At 40.8% G+C, this 15,771-nt stretch overlaps 3 protein-coding genes across 3 annotated transcripts in view; 1 reads left to right on the forward strand and 2 right to left on the reverse strand.

The window, feature by feature from the left end:
* Nucleotides 1–1,725: 1,725 nt before the first annotated feature.
* nebl (nebulette) lies at nt 1,726–5,083 on the forward strand. The gene is made up of 7 exons (XM_042073536.1): nt 1,726–2,192; nt 2,411–2,505; nt 2,609–2,693; nt 3,179–3,286; nt 3,374–3,551; nt 3,978–4,093; nt 4,382–5,083. The coding sequence occupies exons 1-7, from the start codon at nt 2,124–2,126 to the stop codon at nt 4,556–4,558; spliced, it is 828 nt and encodes a 275-aa protein (XP_041929470.1). The 5' UTR covers nt 1,726–2,123; the 3' UTR covers nt 4,559–5,083.
* On the reverse strand, nt 4,847–12,442 carry riok1 (RIO kinase 1 (yeast)). Its single transcript, XM_042071902.1, has 17 exons — nt 12,242–12,442; nt 11,687–11,900; nt 10,619–10,709; nt 9,144–9,213; nt 9,008–9,050; nt 8,534–8,626; nt 8,210–8,322; nt 8,019–8,099; nt 7,781–7,867; nt 7,462–7,599; nt 7,195–7,298; nt 6,992–7,098; nt 6,627–6,692; nt 6,399–6,518; nt 6,182–6,235; nt 5,699–5,836; nt 4,847–5,402 (listed from the first exon to the last, which is right to left on the reverse strand). The coding sequence occupies exons 1-17, from the start codon at nt 12,298–12,300 to the stop codon at nt 5,292–5,294; spliced, it is 1,689 nt and encodes a 562-aa protein (XP_041927836.1). The 5' UTR covers nt 12,301–12,442; the 3' UTR covers nt 4,847–5,291.
* Nucleotides 12,443–12,674: 232 nt separating this feature from the next.
* Nucleotides 12,675–15,771, reverse strand: part of rreb1b (ras responsive element binding protein 1b) — a 31,523-nt gene continuing 28,426 nt past the window's right edge. Inside the window, exon 13 of the mRNA XM_042071186.1 lies at nt 12,675–15,455. Coding sequence (XP_041927120.1) covers nt 14,878–15,455 — 578 coding nt within the window. The 3' untranslated portion in view covers nt 12,675–14,877. The remainder of the gene's footprint in view (nt 15,456–15,771) is intronic.

The following is a 15,771-nucleotide window of genomic DNA, read 5'->3' on the forward strand; positions in this document are numbered from 1 at the left end:
CTGTAGGAAGAGTCCTGGTGGTTCCAAACTTCTTTCATTTAACGTGATGGAGGCCACTGTGCTCATTGGGACCTTTAAAGCAGCAGACATTTTTTTGTACCCTTCCCCAGATCTGTGCCTCGAGACAATCCTGTCTTGGCGGTCTACAGACAATTCCTTCGACTTCATGCTTGTTTTGTGGTCTGACATGCACTGTTAACTGTGGGACCTTATATAGACAGGTGTGTGCCTTTCCAAATCATGTCCAATTAACTGAATTTACCACAGGTGGACTCCAATTAAGCTGTAGAAACATCTCAAGGATGATCAGTGGAAACAGAATGCACGTAAGAATCACAGAGGCTGTGAATACTTATGTACAAGTGATTTCTTCATTTTTATTTTGAATAAATGTGCACAAATCTCAAACAAACTTTTTTTAAGTTGTCATTATGGTGTAGAATTATGAGGGAAACAAATTGTTTATTCCATTTTGGAATAAGGCTGTAACATAACAAAATGTGGAAAAAGTGAAGCACTGTGAATACTTTCGATGACCAGCTTAGCACCAGTGACACATGTTATCTAGAGGGTTAATCCCTTCCCCGTTATCACTTCTGGTGCTTGACAGTGCTTTTCATCTGGGATGTTGTCTCCGGGTTGCTGGCCTCACCTTTACCCTCTGGTCAACCTGTGTTTAGTTGTGTCAAGGTAGAAGTTGGGATTAAATAAGTCAGGTAAGGGCGATTCAGTTCCAAAACAAAATAACCAGTCACTAAATAATCACTAAGTCAATGTAAATAGCATTAAAGCTGTTAACGAGGCTAAAACAATCATTAAATGATTATCCTATTCCTAATAGAGGGTCTTTGTAGATAAACAGAAGTATTTACCTTTGTAATTCTAAGACAGGGTATACAAAAATGACAGCCGGTTTGTGCAGCCAGTGCATTGCCTCTTTTTATGTGGAGGGAGTCCATATAGGCTACAAGTCGATTACCAAATACGGCACAAGCGAACTGTCAATGGATGCAAAAGAAGGAAAGTTCGGTAATCGACTTGTAGAGACACACACACACACATACAGCAGGCACTACACTCTATCTCTCACAAACACTGGCACACACAGAAATATGGATGCACAGCACAGCAATGTGTAACATGAACATTGCATACAGATCCCCCTCAGTTTCATCAAAGTAGTCTATTGCTTGTCTTAATAGTTGTCACACAAACAAACAAAACAAACACACATATACACATAGTTATGCACATAGACACACACACACACACACACACACACACACACACATGCTGACTGGTTTGGTATTTACAGTTAGATTTACAATTTTAAAATCAACATAGCAACATAGTGTCAGGTTAATGAAAACTAATAATCTATTTAATCACCTGAAATCAATAGTTACTATTCTACTCCTGGGTGGTTTGCTAGGACTACAGAAGTACTTAATTGTGTTCAAGGACATTGGTGCTGAAACTGAATAGCCAATAGGGGGACAGAGAACATGGTTCAGCTGATGATTTCTGAAAAGTAGGCTAACCCTCAGAAACCTTGCAACCAACCATGCATTTCCTTTTTATCCAATTTTCGGCAATGTCATGTCAAGAAATTGAGACAATAAGGAACATTGGCCTATATTAGTGAGAGACAGTCTGCATCTGGGAATGAAATGGGGTTCGAAACTATTTGATAGGCTATTAAATATACTCGACTTACCTTACTTACTCGGCTTTCCCCAGCGCTGATGTTGAGCCTAGGCCTCACATCTCTCGGTTAGACTAAACATAAATTCATATTTGACTTGGGTAATTACAGCCTATCATTGGGCACTTCAGATGCTACACAGTGAGTAATGGGTTTGGCTTGGACCGGTTTCACAGTGTATTGCACACTGATCCCATGTTGTGTTGCAAGTGCCAGCTCACAAGCTGGTAGGCAATAGGCAGGAACGGAACACCGAATGTGCAGTGCGCTTTTGCGCATTATTTTGCCTCGTATTTGTCTAGCGGCAGTGCTAAACGACGGGGAACCACCCATTGAAAGCCTTGCATGCTATTCCAATATACGACTTATTTGTCGACTACATTTTGGCATATTTTGTGCTTACTAGATATTAACTAAAATGAACCCATCCTGCGCACGGTGTGGCAAAGTTGTCTACGCGACTGAAAAAATAAATTGCCTAGATAAGGTAGGCTATCTGGTATTTTTCTTTAGATTACTTACTCAACAACATTATTACACATTTTTATATACATTTGCCCTCGTGACATGGTGTTTCACTGACTGAAATTCAATCTGAGTTCTCATATTGTAGGCGTTTACCAACTTAGCAACTTTGAGCTACTCGACAACATAATTTTGTTCCTTTAACGATTATCTCAGTACTCTGTCTTTAATTTTCTGTAGTACTGGCACAGAGGATGTTTCCACTGCGAAGTGTGCAGAATGCCTCTCAACATGAATAACTATAAAGGCTATGAGAAGAAGCCCTACTGCAATTCGTACGTTTAATGATGTGGGGAGGTCTTTATTAACTAAGTACAGAAATATTTCATCTCTGATATTTCTGCAAACGTGATGCCAATTCGCTTTCTCCCTCTCCAGACACTACCCAAAACAAACATTCACCACCGTGGCAGACACCCCAGAAAACCTGCGGCTGAGACAACAGAGTGAACTGCAGAGCCAGGTGAGCCCCCTGACCTCTTGCACAGGCTGGTGCTGGCTATGCTGTCCACTGCACTAATATTACACAAATACCAGTAATTTTAGGATTTAATCTCAAAGAATTATTGAAATGCAACAACAATTTGGTAGCCTATTGTAATTCTAATTCAATCACAAAGTGAGAGTGTGGCAGTAAGATATGTGACAGGGCGCGACACTCTAAAATCAGCAGGAGATGAACCTGGCAGCTGCCATCACTGCAGTGTGCTCCAAGATCCCCTCCAGCATGTCCACCTGACAGCCTGGACAGCAATGCCGGGCCTGTACTGTAGGGGTCTCACTCTTAGTCCAAATAGAGTAGACTCAACCAACCAAAACATAAACAAACCAGCAGAGACACTCCCCCTGTTCTGTTCTCAGGTCATTTCCATTTCATTCGACATCACCCTCCGCAGGGTGTTACAGGATGGTGTTCTCTCTCTCACACACTCTTTCATACACACACAGGTCAAATACAGGAAAGACTTTGAGGAGAGCAAGGGGCGAGGGTTTAGTTTTGTCCTGGACACACCTGAACTGCAAAGACTGAGGAGGACCCAGGAACAGATAAGCAATGTAGGCTGGCTACTGACTCATTTCTACCATCATATCCACAAAGATATTCCCAAGACCCTGATATGTAACATGTTGCTTTTCATATAGGCTAAATACCATAAGGACTTTGAGCTGTCAGGTGTTCAAGGTCTCTCTCAGGGGACGTGTGGACATTACCTGGTTCGAGCACAAGTGAGGCCAAGTAAGCAAGAAGTTGGAAACACATCACACAAGGGTGTGCACCAGTACATCATGGAGATGGACCAAAAGCCAGGAATTATTGTGGGTATGTCACATGAAAGTGAAAATGTAGATTGGGTGTCACACATTTTATGGTTTAGCGGTGTCTTTTATTGTGTGTAGCACTTGATATCCTAGGCACTGACTCAAGGCTTAAAGTACTCAGGCACAGGGCTGGAATTCAGACATTAGCCAGGCCATTTAAGATTTTAAAATAGTTAATATAAATATAACGGCTTTGAAAATGTCTGATAACTTAGGGCATAGATATTTTCATTGCTTTAAAAGCCCTGCTGACCCCGTGACCTTGGTGTTGCTACAGCAACAGTATTCGGAGCAACCATTACCACCACAGGCTTTAAGTTGGCTCGTGTCTTCATCAGCAAGAGTGGTTTTAAATGATTATATATTATGTAGAGAAAATCTTGCTCTGGTAAACAACACGCTAATAAGCTTCTTATGATCTGTCTAGCTCCAGTTCTCCCAGGAGCTTATTACCCAGGCGGACATACTCAGGGCCACAGCTATATGCACCAGACCAGCATGCATTCTCTTCGATCAGTACAGCACAGACCACATCCCACCATGGTGAGAAGGCTGATGTTGGATATAATGCATTCAACCATTTTTTTTTTTTTACTTTTTGACGCAGCTGAAACTTTTCAAGAACTGAAGAGAACATACTGTACTGTTCACATACTTTTTGTGTAGTATTTTACATTTTGTGTAGTGCATTTCACATTTTGTGTAGTATTTTAAGTACATTTGAGATTTGCAATTCTTAGATTATTTCTCTGTAGACATTGGTTTCATGTTTGATAATCTGGCAATATAGTTCATTTTCTGTGCCGTCCTATGTTCCTGTGTCCTGAATAGACTGTGTACAGAGCTCTGTATGACTACACGGCACGGGACACTGATGAGGTTTCCTTCAGGGATGGTGACATCATCCAGCACACACAGCCCATTGATGACGGTTGGATGTACGGTACCGTAAGGAGAACTGGGCGCTCTGGCATGTTACCTGCTAACTACGTAGAAGGCATCCGCTAATGCTAGAGAGACCTAATCGATTAGACAGCAACTGTTTCATAAGCATTGGGCCCATTTGTAGACAGGACCAAATTGTAATGTACCGGTCGTGTTTAGTACGGTTACATATATATTTCTGTATGTGCATTATTAGCAGTGAACAGAAACAGTGTTTCATAACAGTCTTTGGGCTCATTTGTATACAGGAATAAATTGTAATGAAATATGTTACTGTTCTTTGATAGCCTGTGATAAGGCTTTCACAATCTTTCCTGACAATATAAGTATTTTACAATCAAACTCATCATGTAAAGAAATAGACATAGGTTTTATTAAATGATATTAAATTGGCAGAAGGCATGTAACAGACCCTTTATCTTGATTGTGAAACCTGTATTTTCTTCATTTTTGTATTAGTGTGTTGCTTTTTCTTTTCTGAAGAAAGCAATGTCCCTGGTGCAGTATTCATGTTAAAATTAATATAATGTACCAAAATAAGGAATGATATTTGTTATAACATCTGCATATTAAAGTGGTTCCATTGAATTGACTGAATTACATGGTTTTCTTATCTTGATGTATATTTTAACACAATTCTTCACTCTGAGAATTCTTTTTGAGAATGCACAATGGAGTAACCTCCTAAAAATCTGTAAGAGTTTATTTAGCAAGTACTTTCCTTTCTCATGTGGTGTCAATAACCACGAAAGTGAAAAGTGGTGTGAAGTTTGGCAGAACTCAATGTCTTATCTTTTCATCTGCCCTTCTTCATCTTGGCCACTTTCTCTTTACGCTTCTTTACATGCTTTGGAACTTTATTCTTTCGTTTCTCCCTTTGGGCCTCTTTAGCCAATTTCTTTCTTTCCTGAGAGGTGAAAACAGTGAGGAAAAAAACACAGACAACACGTCAGTCCCATGCAAAACAATTTGTCTGTGGGCATGGGTATTTAATTATTCATTTACATGAAAGAACAAATTAGACTTATAGACAAAGTTGGACATAACTAAAAACTATTGCATGTTTTGCCCTTGAGGGCTACTACATGGACAAACTCAGGGGAAGTAATAATCTTGAGACTGGTAACTCAACTCCACAGACTCACTTGAGCTGAATATGTCATCAATATGAATAACAGGCAGACAAACACAAAGCAGGCTTACCTTTTTGTCCACTGCTGATTCTTGACTCTGGTCATGTTGTGTGGGCGCATCCTCTTCATCTGAGCTGTCTGAACCCTCCTCTTCTTCGGATGAACTAGAGTTTCTCTCTTCTGAACAGCCCTCCAGCAAAGCAGGCACCTAGGATGAAACAATGAAATGAACACTCAAAATGAAACGGTGAAACACTCAAAACTTTATGCCTAATTTCTTTCTCCCCAAACACAGTCTGAGTCATATTAAGTACAGTTATGCATATTTGCTTATATATTTACTTCAGCAAATTTGAAATGGCCACTTAAGTTGAACAAAATGGGACCAACAACTACAAACAGTCTCGATTTGAGCTCATACTTTCGCATCTGTGTGGAAATTATCCACACAGATGACTCATCTACTAATTTATTTCAACATGTCTTTGTACATTCTGACATAAGGCAGTATAATATATAAACAATGTCAATAATGGTAGAACTTGGCACTCACCGTTTGAACTCCAGACAGGTCTTTCCTCAGGCCTGTGACGGTCTGGTACAGGACCTGCAATTCAGTCTTAATTAGTCACGTCTTACGTTATGAATGTGGTACATACATCAGCCCAGAGTCCCTGATATCAATATGGATGAAAGACAGAGAGCATGACAGAGCAGGTGCCATAAGATGTGTTGAGTGTGAATCTCATGTGCGTGTTAAGCAGACTCACGTTGTCGTTTTGTGTGCCTAGAGAGGATTCTTCTTCCTTAACCCTCAACATGGAGTCCACGTCTCGTTCGTAATGGCTGACTTCTGTAAGAGTGCGTGGAATGTAGGCGTTCTTGAACACCTAGAATAAACACAAAGACAGAAGAGTTTAGACAAATGATATAACACTATTACACCACGGGACTAAGAAACTAATGTTTAGTTTGGCCATTAAAGTTCTGTTCCTTACCTCATCGTCCACTTTGTCCTGATTGGACCTCTCCTCTGCAGTCCTTTCAGACGATATCTCCATAGCCTAAACCAGACATAAGTTCAAGGTACCAGAGAAAAGGACTTACCATGCTTTGAACATATTTAAATGAATAGATACCAAACTAAGGGGCACATTATGCAACAAGGCTTTGACAAACATAATTAAGCACAACACTCCACCCAGGGTTGTGCACAATTCAAATTGCAATTCTGCTTCCTGTTTGCTACCTCAATTGAAATGCAAGTGAAATTCAAGAATTGAATTGGAATTTAAGAGCCAGTTTCAATTCAATTCTGGAATTTTGCATAAGCCTGACTCCACCACGACAGAATGCCACTGACCTTTTCCAGGTACTGATTGATGTTGTCACTGTTGATGGAGGGGTCTGTGACGAACTCAAACAGCTCACGAACGGTCATCACTGCCACGTCATGCTTCAGAAAGAAGTCTACAAAAACAGAGGTTAGAGACAGCATAATAAGGAGGCCATTTAAATGAAAGATATGCAGTTATTATCAAGAACAACAAATAATGATCCACTGACCATTAACATTACTGCAGTCTTTCCGCAAAAACTCCAAGGCATGAGGGTGGTCATGTTCCACAGACTGTGATACATCTATAATGTAAGCATCTCCATTGTGATACCTTGATAAATAAATGGATAAATCAATTAGTATCAATTGTAAATACACTTACACTAAAAGTCATAAGTAGAGTAAAGAGTAAAGTATAAGTATTTCCTTAATGTACTCTATGCAATATGTGCCTAACCAAACAGGGAGTAAAACCGGGGATTTGTTTCTCTTACAACATATTGAACTCGCTGAGATCGGCGTGGACAAGCCGGGCCTCCTGATACATCCTCCGCATGTTCTGGATCACCTGCAGGTACAGCTCCCTTGCCTTGGACTCCGACAGCGCAGCGTTCTTCAGCAGTGGAGCTGGCCTGATAGAGAAAGCACCATTCATTTATGCCATAACAAATATACCACTGATAAATAGTTAATGCATAAATAGTCAAAAATATAGTCAATATATATATATAGGCTGGAGACAATCAATTCACATAATGAAAATAGCCTACATAAGGCAGGATAATTGAACCAAAGTCATGCTTTTGAACATACATGTCATCTTTGCCGATGAAGCCCATGACGAGGACGTGGCTGCGTAGCATGATGGGCTCAGGACTGGGTATCTCTGCTGCCTGAAGCCTGCCATTCACACACACACACACTTTCAGTTATCTACATCACACACCAACATAACTCCCAGGTTGTTTGACCCTGCTTTGCATGTGCAGGGTTGGATATGCAGTTTGAACATGCTATACATATATGGACACTGATTTTACAGTCTGCTCACCTAATGAGATTCCTCATCTCTTTTTCTGCCCATGTGCGCACCATCTTCCTTGGGTTACCTTTACAATAGCCGTGCCTGAATCTAAGAAAACAAGCACATTTAAATCAGTGCACATCTGATCATCTCTGACTTACCGTACCTGCTATGAATCTGCAAAGTTACAGCTAAACATCAAAATACACACTCCTTACCGGAACTCTCCACTGACATATTTGTCTCTGTCTTTGAAGAGTAAAATGGACGTCTTGTAGATTTTGATGGCGCGGTTTTCTCCATTAGCAGTGTTTGCATGGTAAACGTTTGCCTAAGAGAGAGTGTAAAGGAGAGCAACCTACAGGTCACAAATTGATGTACTCACTGCCCAAACAATCCAATGCACTCTCAGTAGACCAAAAATACCAATAACAAGAGCAAGGGTTAAACAAAATATCTTAAATAGACGTTTTATTGTTTTATTGTTATATCTGTTACATTACCCCATCTCTTCAGGAGAGCTTAGTAATGGAGATATTTACCTCTTTTCCTGTGCTGATACAACCGTTGATCTCTGAAATCACACCCCTACTAAGCATCTTGAAAAGAATCATGCGTGTTCTTGGATCCAACACCTGCAACAGAAAGACATTCATGATGAATAAATAACTTCGCCTACATGTTTATTTTCAGTCAAACCGTATCAAGTTGTAGACTCTCACAGTGAACAACCGCTTAAATAGGCTTATGCTAAGTAAATGCCATCAAATATTCATGACAACAACTGTAGAAGTCAATACAGCATGGCTCATTATTACAACCTCAATGAGGGTTAAAAAAATGGCTCGACAGCAGGACAAATCTGTGAGGGTAAGACTAGCAGACACAGCACATGAGCTCTTACTCACCTGTTCCACTGTGAGGGTAAGACTAGCAGACACAGCGCATGAGCTCTTACTCACCTGTTCTACTGTGAGGGTAAGACTAGCAGACACAGCGCATGAGCTCTTACTCACCTGTTCCACTGTGGCACGGTCGGATTTGTCCTTGACCCGAAACCTGAAAATGAGGAGACACGCCCACGCTTTCAATGAAAGAGGACATGCTTAATGTTTACATTTCCCATTTAAACATCCAGAGGAATGGACTTACGTGTCTGCATCTCTCTGTCTCTCCATCACCTTCACTTTGTTAATGACAGAGTCGGCGTAGTTCAACTTATCTGTGAAAGAAAAGCAAAGGGCATCTTCAGATTGGTTGGAAACATTTGAGCAACTATTGTCTGAACTGGAAGTTAGCAGCATATAAAATAAGCTTGAGATGCTTATCATTATTTGAAATATTCTCACAGATCATCCTCCATTAAGTAAGTGGGTCCAATGTGGAGATGTTTGCTACTGCAGAAGTAAATAGAAAGTGGACAGGCAGCACATTTTGGTACATACACTACCATGGACACACATACTGTATACTGTATGAACAAATAAGACTCATGGCGGTGGTAGCATATTGGTTAAAGAGCTGGGCTAGCATGCAGTACCCTGAAAAGTTGTGGGTTCAATTCCTGGCTTCCACTGTAGTGGCCTTGAGCAGCACTTAACCCTGAGTTGCTGTGGGGACAATGGCCCTTGTAATATAGTTGACATATGTAAGTCGCTTTGGATAGAAGCATCTGCTAAATGAATAAATGCAAATGTAATAAATGTCATGGGGCCCATGGAGATGACGCGATGGTCTGTGCTAAAGATGGAGACATTCAGACACTTACAGAGGAGGGGATGTCAATAGGACGGGCAAACAGTGTCAAAAGAATTCATGAATTCTAATAGGACTTGTTCTCCCCATACTGTACGTTTCCTTGTCCCCTTTGGGTATGTGTCCTTTTTCCAGGATTCTGATCATGTCCTTTCTGTGGAATATTTTGTATGCCTCCCTACCTATTCTTCAGAGGCCTTCTGTGGACACACTGGCTTTTCTGGTCATTCTATATAGACAGCATCACATGTCCAGTCTACTATTGACTAAATTTAATGCACCCGCAATGGCTCAAGTGGTAGAAAAGTCGTCCAACAGCCTAACTCCTCCTGAACTTGTTGAAATGTCCTTGAGCAAGACACTTAACCCCAGTGCTCCAGATGAGCAGGTTGACGCTTACATGGCAGCCTAAGGGATACACAGAAAGTGTTGTCTTATTTTTCTCTTCGACAAGAAACCACTTTGTGAGTGGCAGCGAGAGCAAACGCAATGTTATTGTGACATCACAAAAGCATTGCTTCCTTATGTACTGCTCTTATGCTTAACACAACAGACTGCACAGGGCAACACCGATAGGGATTCATTATTCAGCACACTAGGGTTAGACTATATCTGAATGATTGAAAATGTTTGGCACATAGAGTCGCTTTCTCTTATTCTGTCTAAACAGAAGATTAAGAGTTAATAGAAGACACATTTAAGAGAATATTTGTTGCATAGGGCCATGTGCAAGCATATGATAACAAGTTTGTCATGAGTCTGGCTAAGGGCATCAGATGGGAGGTGAAAAGCTTTCTGATGGTGACCAAGTATCCAGGCAACTGATTTGCACAGAGAACACTTGACAATAGACATAGAACATTTTACTTTACCTAGGTTAATCTTATGTTCGAATTTTCTTAGAACTTTGTCTGAGGGAGTGGACATCTTCATCGATTTGCTGCTTGGATTCTGCCGGTTAGCCTACATAAAAGAAAAATACTGTTAACATGGTACTACTCAAGCACTTTGAAATAGTGATATCTTGAATTTCCCCTTGGGGATCAATAAAGTATCTATTTATCTTGAATGAAAACATATTCTTGAACATTAACCTCCTGGTATAAGACAAAACTATGAAGATTTATTAAATGCAGTCCTACATTCTGGTAAAAGTTTGATGATATCTGAGCTAAACAACCAGTCAAACACCAGCTATGTGTTGATTGACTGGTTGGAATAGTATAGGGCTTGGTTGAGATAACATAACACTTTACATGTTACATAACACTTTACAAACATTGTTTCTAATTTACAGCGCCAAGACACCGCTTTTAGTCATAGCTAAACACAATTGTTGAAAACGTCCACCCCATCTGAAATTGTTTGTAGTTGAAAATCAGTGTCGCTGCTACCACCACAGCATCACACACTGTGCGTAGGTCACCAAGGGACAGAGAGGTCACCGACATTTTAGCCAAATGAGCTTTACTGCAAACCGGGGTCCTCTCTCAATCTCCTTTATGCAGCAGATCTAACTTGAACGTTATGCTTTTTAATTGGGAACGTGTCTCAGCGCGCAGAGGGAGGGAGAGGTTTCAGATGGCTTGCATTGTTGATAATTGATTTCTTTATTTTAAATATAAGAAACATAACACTAGGCTACTGACCCTTTATAAACTATGAGGGCACTTTGACACTTTGAGTTCTGCTTTAGGCACTCAAATGGACAGCAGCGGCACTGTTGAAAATCGTTTATTGTCAAAAGAGTGATAATGAGTGTCAATGTGTTCGGCCACTGGGTAATTGGTTTAAACTAAATCGTGTTTTATGAATTGAGAACAACTGTAAAGAGCTTTCTTAGCGCACACGGATTATGACTAGGTAAGAGGAATGTGTGGAAAATTTCTGAAACCTGGCCAAAATCAATATCAAAGGACATAACTTATAAGACAGGCAACCTGGTGATTGTGTCCTGTCCTCAAGGCGGTGTAGCGTTTAGTGAAATCTCTCCCTCCGGAGTCATCCAGGTCCCATTCATCCTCGTCCTCTTCGTCCTCATCTTCATAATCCTCTTCCTCGAATGTGTCAGCTACAGGAGCGTCCTGGCTTGCAACACTGACGTCGACCACAGCCTGGGATGTATCTTGAAGTCGCTGGCCGGCTTCTAAGTCACTACAATGACATGAATGACGAGCTAGATCAAGCATTTGTAGCCAGTAAAAGTGTAGGCCATGTATGTCCTGAGAATAAGGTCAGCTTGTATCAGTGGTACATCAACTGGGGCTGAATGTACGCAGTTAGCCTGCTACAGGCTAATTATGAGACACTGATGTATTGTTGCAATAAAGTCACTCCGTGCAAGAAACAGGTGTATGATATTTCTGTTTGCGTGTTCATTGCGTGTCAACAGGTATACAACAATAAAACGCCAGTCAGTGGCGTTGACATCAGAAAACAAACTTTACGTTAGCGTGCTACAGCTAGAGTGCCAGTAAACAAGTCAACAAGTCTACCTTTCCGGTCCATCAGCGTCATCAAACTGCCCGGGTACGATCAGATCGGCAGCCATCATGAATAAATGAAAACTAATTAAACGAAATGTACATTTACGTTGTTCAGATCAGAAAAATCTAGATAACAATGGAATCACAACAACATGGGATAGTTACATGCCCCATGCTTTGCTTGCTCCGTTTTGCCCTCATGTGAATTTCCGGCCATGTGTTCACCGGTACCGAGGAGGGTCATTTTCTGAAACGCAAACTGGAAATTGCTTCAACGCCATTTTGTGTATTTTATGATGGGCCCCTTCACAACATTCTCTACTGTTCTGTACAACAACTTTTGCTTTCAAAGGTCTTAGACCCTGACATGTATTTGAGTGAAGTGAGTTCGACAATTGACCTATGGAAATAGAGAAGAAAATATCCCACAAATGACCAACAATTTCTTAGTGTACATTTATTGTTTAAATGATTTCAACATAGAATAACATTATACAAAGAACCTGTACAGAAGAAAAGAAAATAGAAAATCAAACCATATGTCAGAACCAAGATGTTTCAAGCACACTTGTTTAAAATGTTGTGTGGTGATTTAAACAGCCAATTTGGATAGGCTACAAGAAAAGAAGGCAAGAGAAGACAAAAATGAGCTGAGATGAAGCCATTGGCAAACTTTCCTGAACAAATTCACAGTCAAGTGCACATGTTATTGTAGTGATTGCTTTTCTCACTATAATAAAGATCATGGATTTCCCCAACAAAATAATGATAACATAGAGTATGCATATTCAGAAACGCCCCTGAGAAAGAGAACTGACAAAAGAACAAAATTATAGAATAACATGCAAACACTATTCTAAGAATCAAACTTAAACATGTCTATGCAAACTCATTCCAATACCTCTTTTTTTTCTTTAGCTTTTTTAGTATTAGAGTTCAACTAATTGCAACAAAACAAGACAAATTAACAAATGTAATTTAAGGCCTATACAGTATCTCATGCTTCAGAACCCACGGCTAATAGAAAATCCAAACATCACTCCATCTCTCCAACCCCTCTTAGCAGCATGAACGTGACATCTCATGGCTTCTCAGGATTGCTTTCAGCGCTTTCTAGTTTCCCCAATAAATAGATTAAAACAATTCAGTGTGTTTTTATGATCAGACTAGCTGTTACCATGCAGGCTCACACATACACGCGCACACACACACACACACACAAAGAAGAGATAGGCTAGATTAACTTTTCCCCCCAGAACAAATACAGTCCAAGGGTGAATTAACAATGTCTTCTGGTTACCTTGCAAGACAACCAGCCAAAGTCATGGCCAAAGGGAGTGTCCAAATCAACCACTTCTCTATTAAATTATGAATGGAAGATGCTATGCGTTTGTATAATACCATTACATGCTTCAGAATTATATATCTGTTCATCTGAGATGCTGCATATTACTGTTTACACTGTTGACCGTGCAGGACTTGACTTTTCTGCAGCTCCATTTTGTTCTAAGTCATTCAGACTTGGGCTTTCTTTGCCAACTCATATTACTTAACACTCCAGCCATAACCTACACATTATCAGCTTCTGCCGACAGACATCTTGAGGTTTGTTTCGTTAGCTACTGAGGTTGCTTATGTTAGCTACTAAAAAGGCTTATCTTAAAGACTGCAGTACAAATGAAGACAGGCATATTCTGTAAGGCAACAAAGCCAGCAGGGCACACAGAATACAAGCTAACCCTTCCAGCTCAAGACAGCATTAAACAGATGCACGCAGTGCACTTCAGTTAACACAGTAATGAAATACTTATCGTTGTCAAACACACACACTGGTGTCTAATACACACTGAATTCAGCCAGAACACACACACACATAAACATACACACAGTCTTCCCAGCTGCAAGACCAAGCATCACAGCTAGTGTCTTGACATAAAGCATGACGATCCCAGCCACCAGGGGGAACAGTCCCACAAAAGCTTGTCCACAACTGGGATTTCTTTTCTCCATCTGAATGGCTCAAAAAAGAGCAAATATTGCCAAAAATGTTCCATCAGTGAACTGTCAGACTTGTTAAATTATAAACTGAGCATCATTGCATTTGTATTTTTTTTTTCTGTAGGTCCAACTCCTTCAATGAGCATCTGCTCATTCAAAGATGATGCAAATGTCCCAGGCACTTCAGGTCTGCCTTGTCCCGCATGGAACAAAACACATTCAAGCCAAAGGTCCTTAATACTAAAAACAAAATGGATTTTTTTCACTTATCAATAATACATCTTTAAATGTTTCTATATCTCTCTCCTCAATCTTATTTATACAAATAGAATGTGATATAAATGCTGGATTATCATTTCATTTCAAAATTATAATCAACAACTTTAAAATATTTGTAAAAATCCTATCCAGTTAATAGAAAATTATCTGATCTGGGAAAAATATTAAGGCACTTTTAAAAATGATCTTTGAGCTGATTGTTTTCAATTTTTCCACATGCAGAGAAATAAATGAAAAAAGTACTAAACAATGTCAAAACCCAGACCCATTTTGCACCCGCTCAGTTGCTGATGTATGGCACAAGAACAACACAAAGTTCTGTTCTGATGACTGGGCCACTGCCCACAGCAGTCTGGAGGGCACTCCACTCACTGAATGGGCTCCTGATGTTTCTCAGCCTCTGCCATGTCATCAGCCTGGCCCGGACAGGGCTCACTAGCGCCACCTGGCTGGCCTTCTGAGGAAACACTGTTGTTGGCATTAGACTCTTTTAAGGGCTCCTCTGTCGACACCCCCGTCTCCTCCACAACTGCTTCCCCTGCCTCCTCTTTCTTCTTCTCTCCAATCGCCAATTCCTCCTTCTTCTTCTCCACCTCCTCTTCCTCGTTCTCCTCCTCTTTTACTTCTTCCTGGTTGTCGTCTCCTTCTTTCTCATCCCTGTGTTCATCCCCTGACTCCTTCTTCTCGCTCTCCATCTCGCTCTCCGTAGCAGGGTTGGTGCTGCAGGGGATGGACTCGCTCTCGCTCCCCGAGGCGCAGGGGAATCCCTCTCCTTCCTCGGAGCCCAGGTCGTCCCTCAGCAGGGCCTCGCTCATCTCCTCATCCTCGTCTTCGGCGTCACAGCCCTTGCTGTCTTGGGGCTTCTGGTGGATGCGCTGATGCCTCACTAGGCTGTGCTTTAGGGTGAAGGTCCGCTCACATGTTTGGCATTTAAATGGCCTCTCACCTAAACAGGAAAGACACAGAGAGTATATGTGATGTGAGATTAAGAACTGAGAATGAAACATTCAGACTTGAATTTGTTCCATATTAAGCAACAGTTGTCACAACCTCCATCTAGTGCTCAGTGCTTCAGCCTAAAAGGTGATGATACATGGGCCAACTTTTTGAGCAATGCTGCTGTGCAACCACATAACCAGTCCCAGATAATCATGATGATCTGCCTACTGATGATTAAAGTTCTCCAAAAAATAAATTGTTGTCCAATATCAATGGGAACATGCCAGAATCACAATAATGAGGAACATTGCTCAAAAAGTACT

Source organism: Alosa sapidissima, chromosome 1 (genome assembly GCF_018492685.1).
Source record: "Alosa sapidissima isolate fAloSap1 chromosome 1, fAloSap1.pri, whole genome shotgun sequence".
Lineage (NCBI taxonomy): Eukaryota > Metazoa > Chordata > Actinopteri > Clupeiformes > Clupeidae > Alosa > Alosa sapidissima.

What these genes read in the sequence shown, in the direction of transcription:
- nebl (XM_042073536.1), top strand. Translation starts at nt 2,124, where the DNA reads ATGAACCCATCCTGCGCACGGTGTGGCAAAGTTGTCTACGCGACTGAA. An exon ending in AAGAAGCCCTACTGCAATTC is followed by an intron (nt 2,506 to 2,608) that starts GTACGTTTAATG and finishes CTCCCTCTCCAG; the next exon opens with ACACTACCCAAAACAAACAT. An exon ending in AAAGCCAGGAATTATTGTGG is followed by an intron (nt 3,552 to 3,977) that starts GTATGTCACATG and finishes TGATCTGTCTAG; the next exon opens with CTCCAGTTCTCCCAGGAGCT.
- riok1 (XM_042071902.1), bottom strand. Translation starts at nt 12,300, where the DNA reads ATGATGGCTGCCGATCTGATCGTACCCGGGCAGTTTGATGACGCTGAT. An exon ending in CGAACATAAGATTAACCTAG is followed by an intron (nt 9,214 to 10,618) that starts GTAAAGTAAAAT and finishes TTTCTTTCACAG; the next exon opens with ATAAGTTGAACTACGCCGAC. An exon ending in TAGGCACACAAAACGACAAC is followed by an intron (nt 6,236 to 6,398) that starts GTGAGTCTGCTT and finishes ACTGAATTGCAG; the next exon opens with GTCCTGTACCAGACCGTCAC.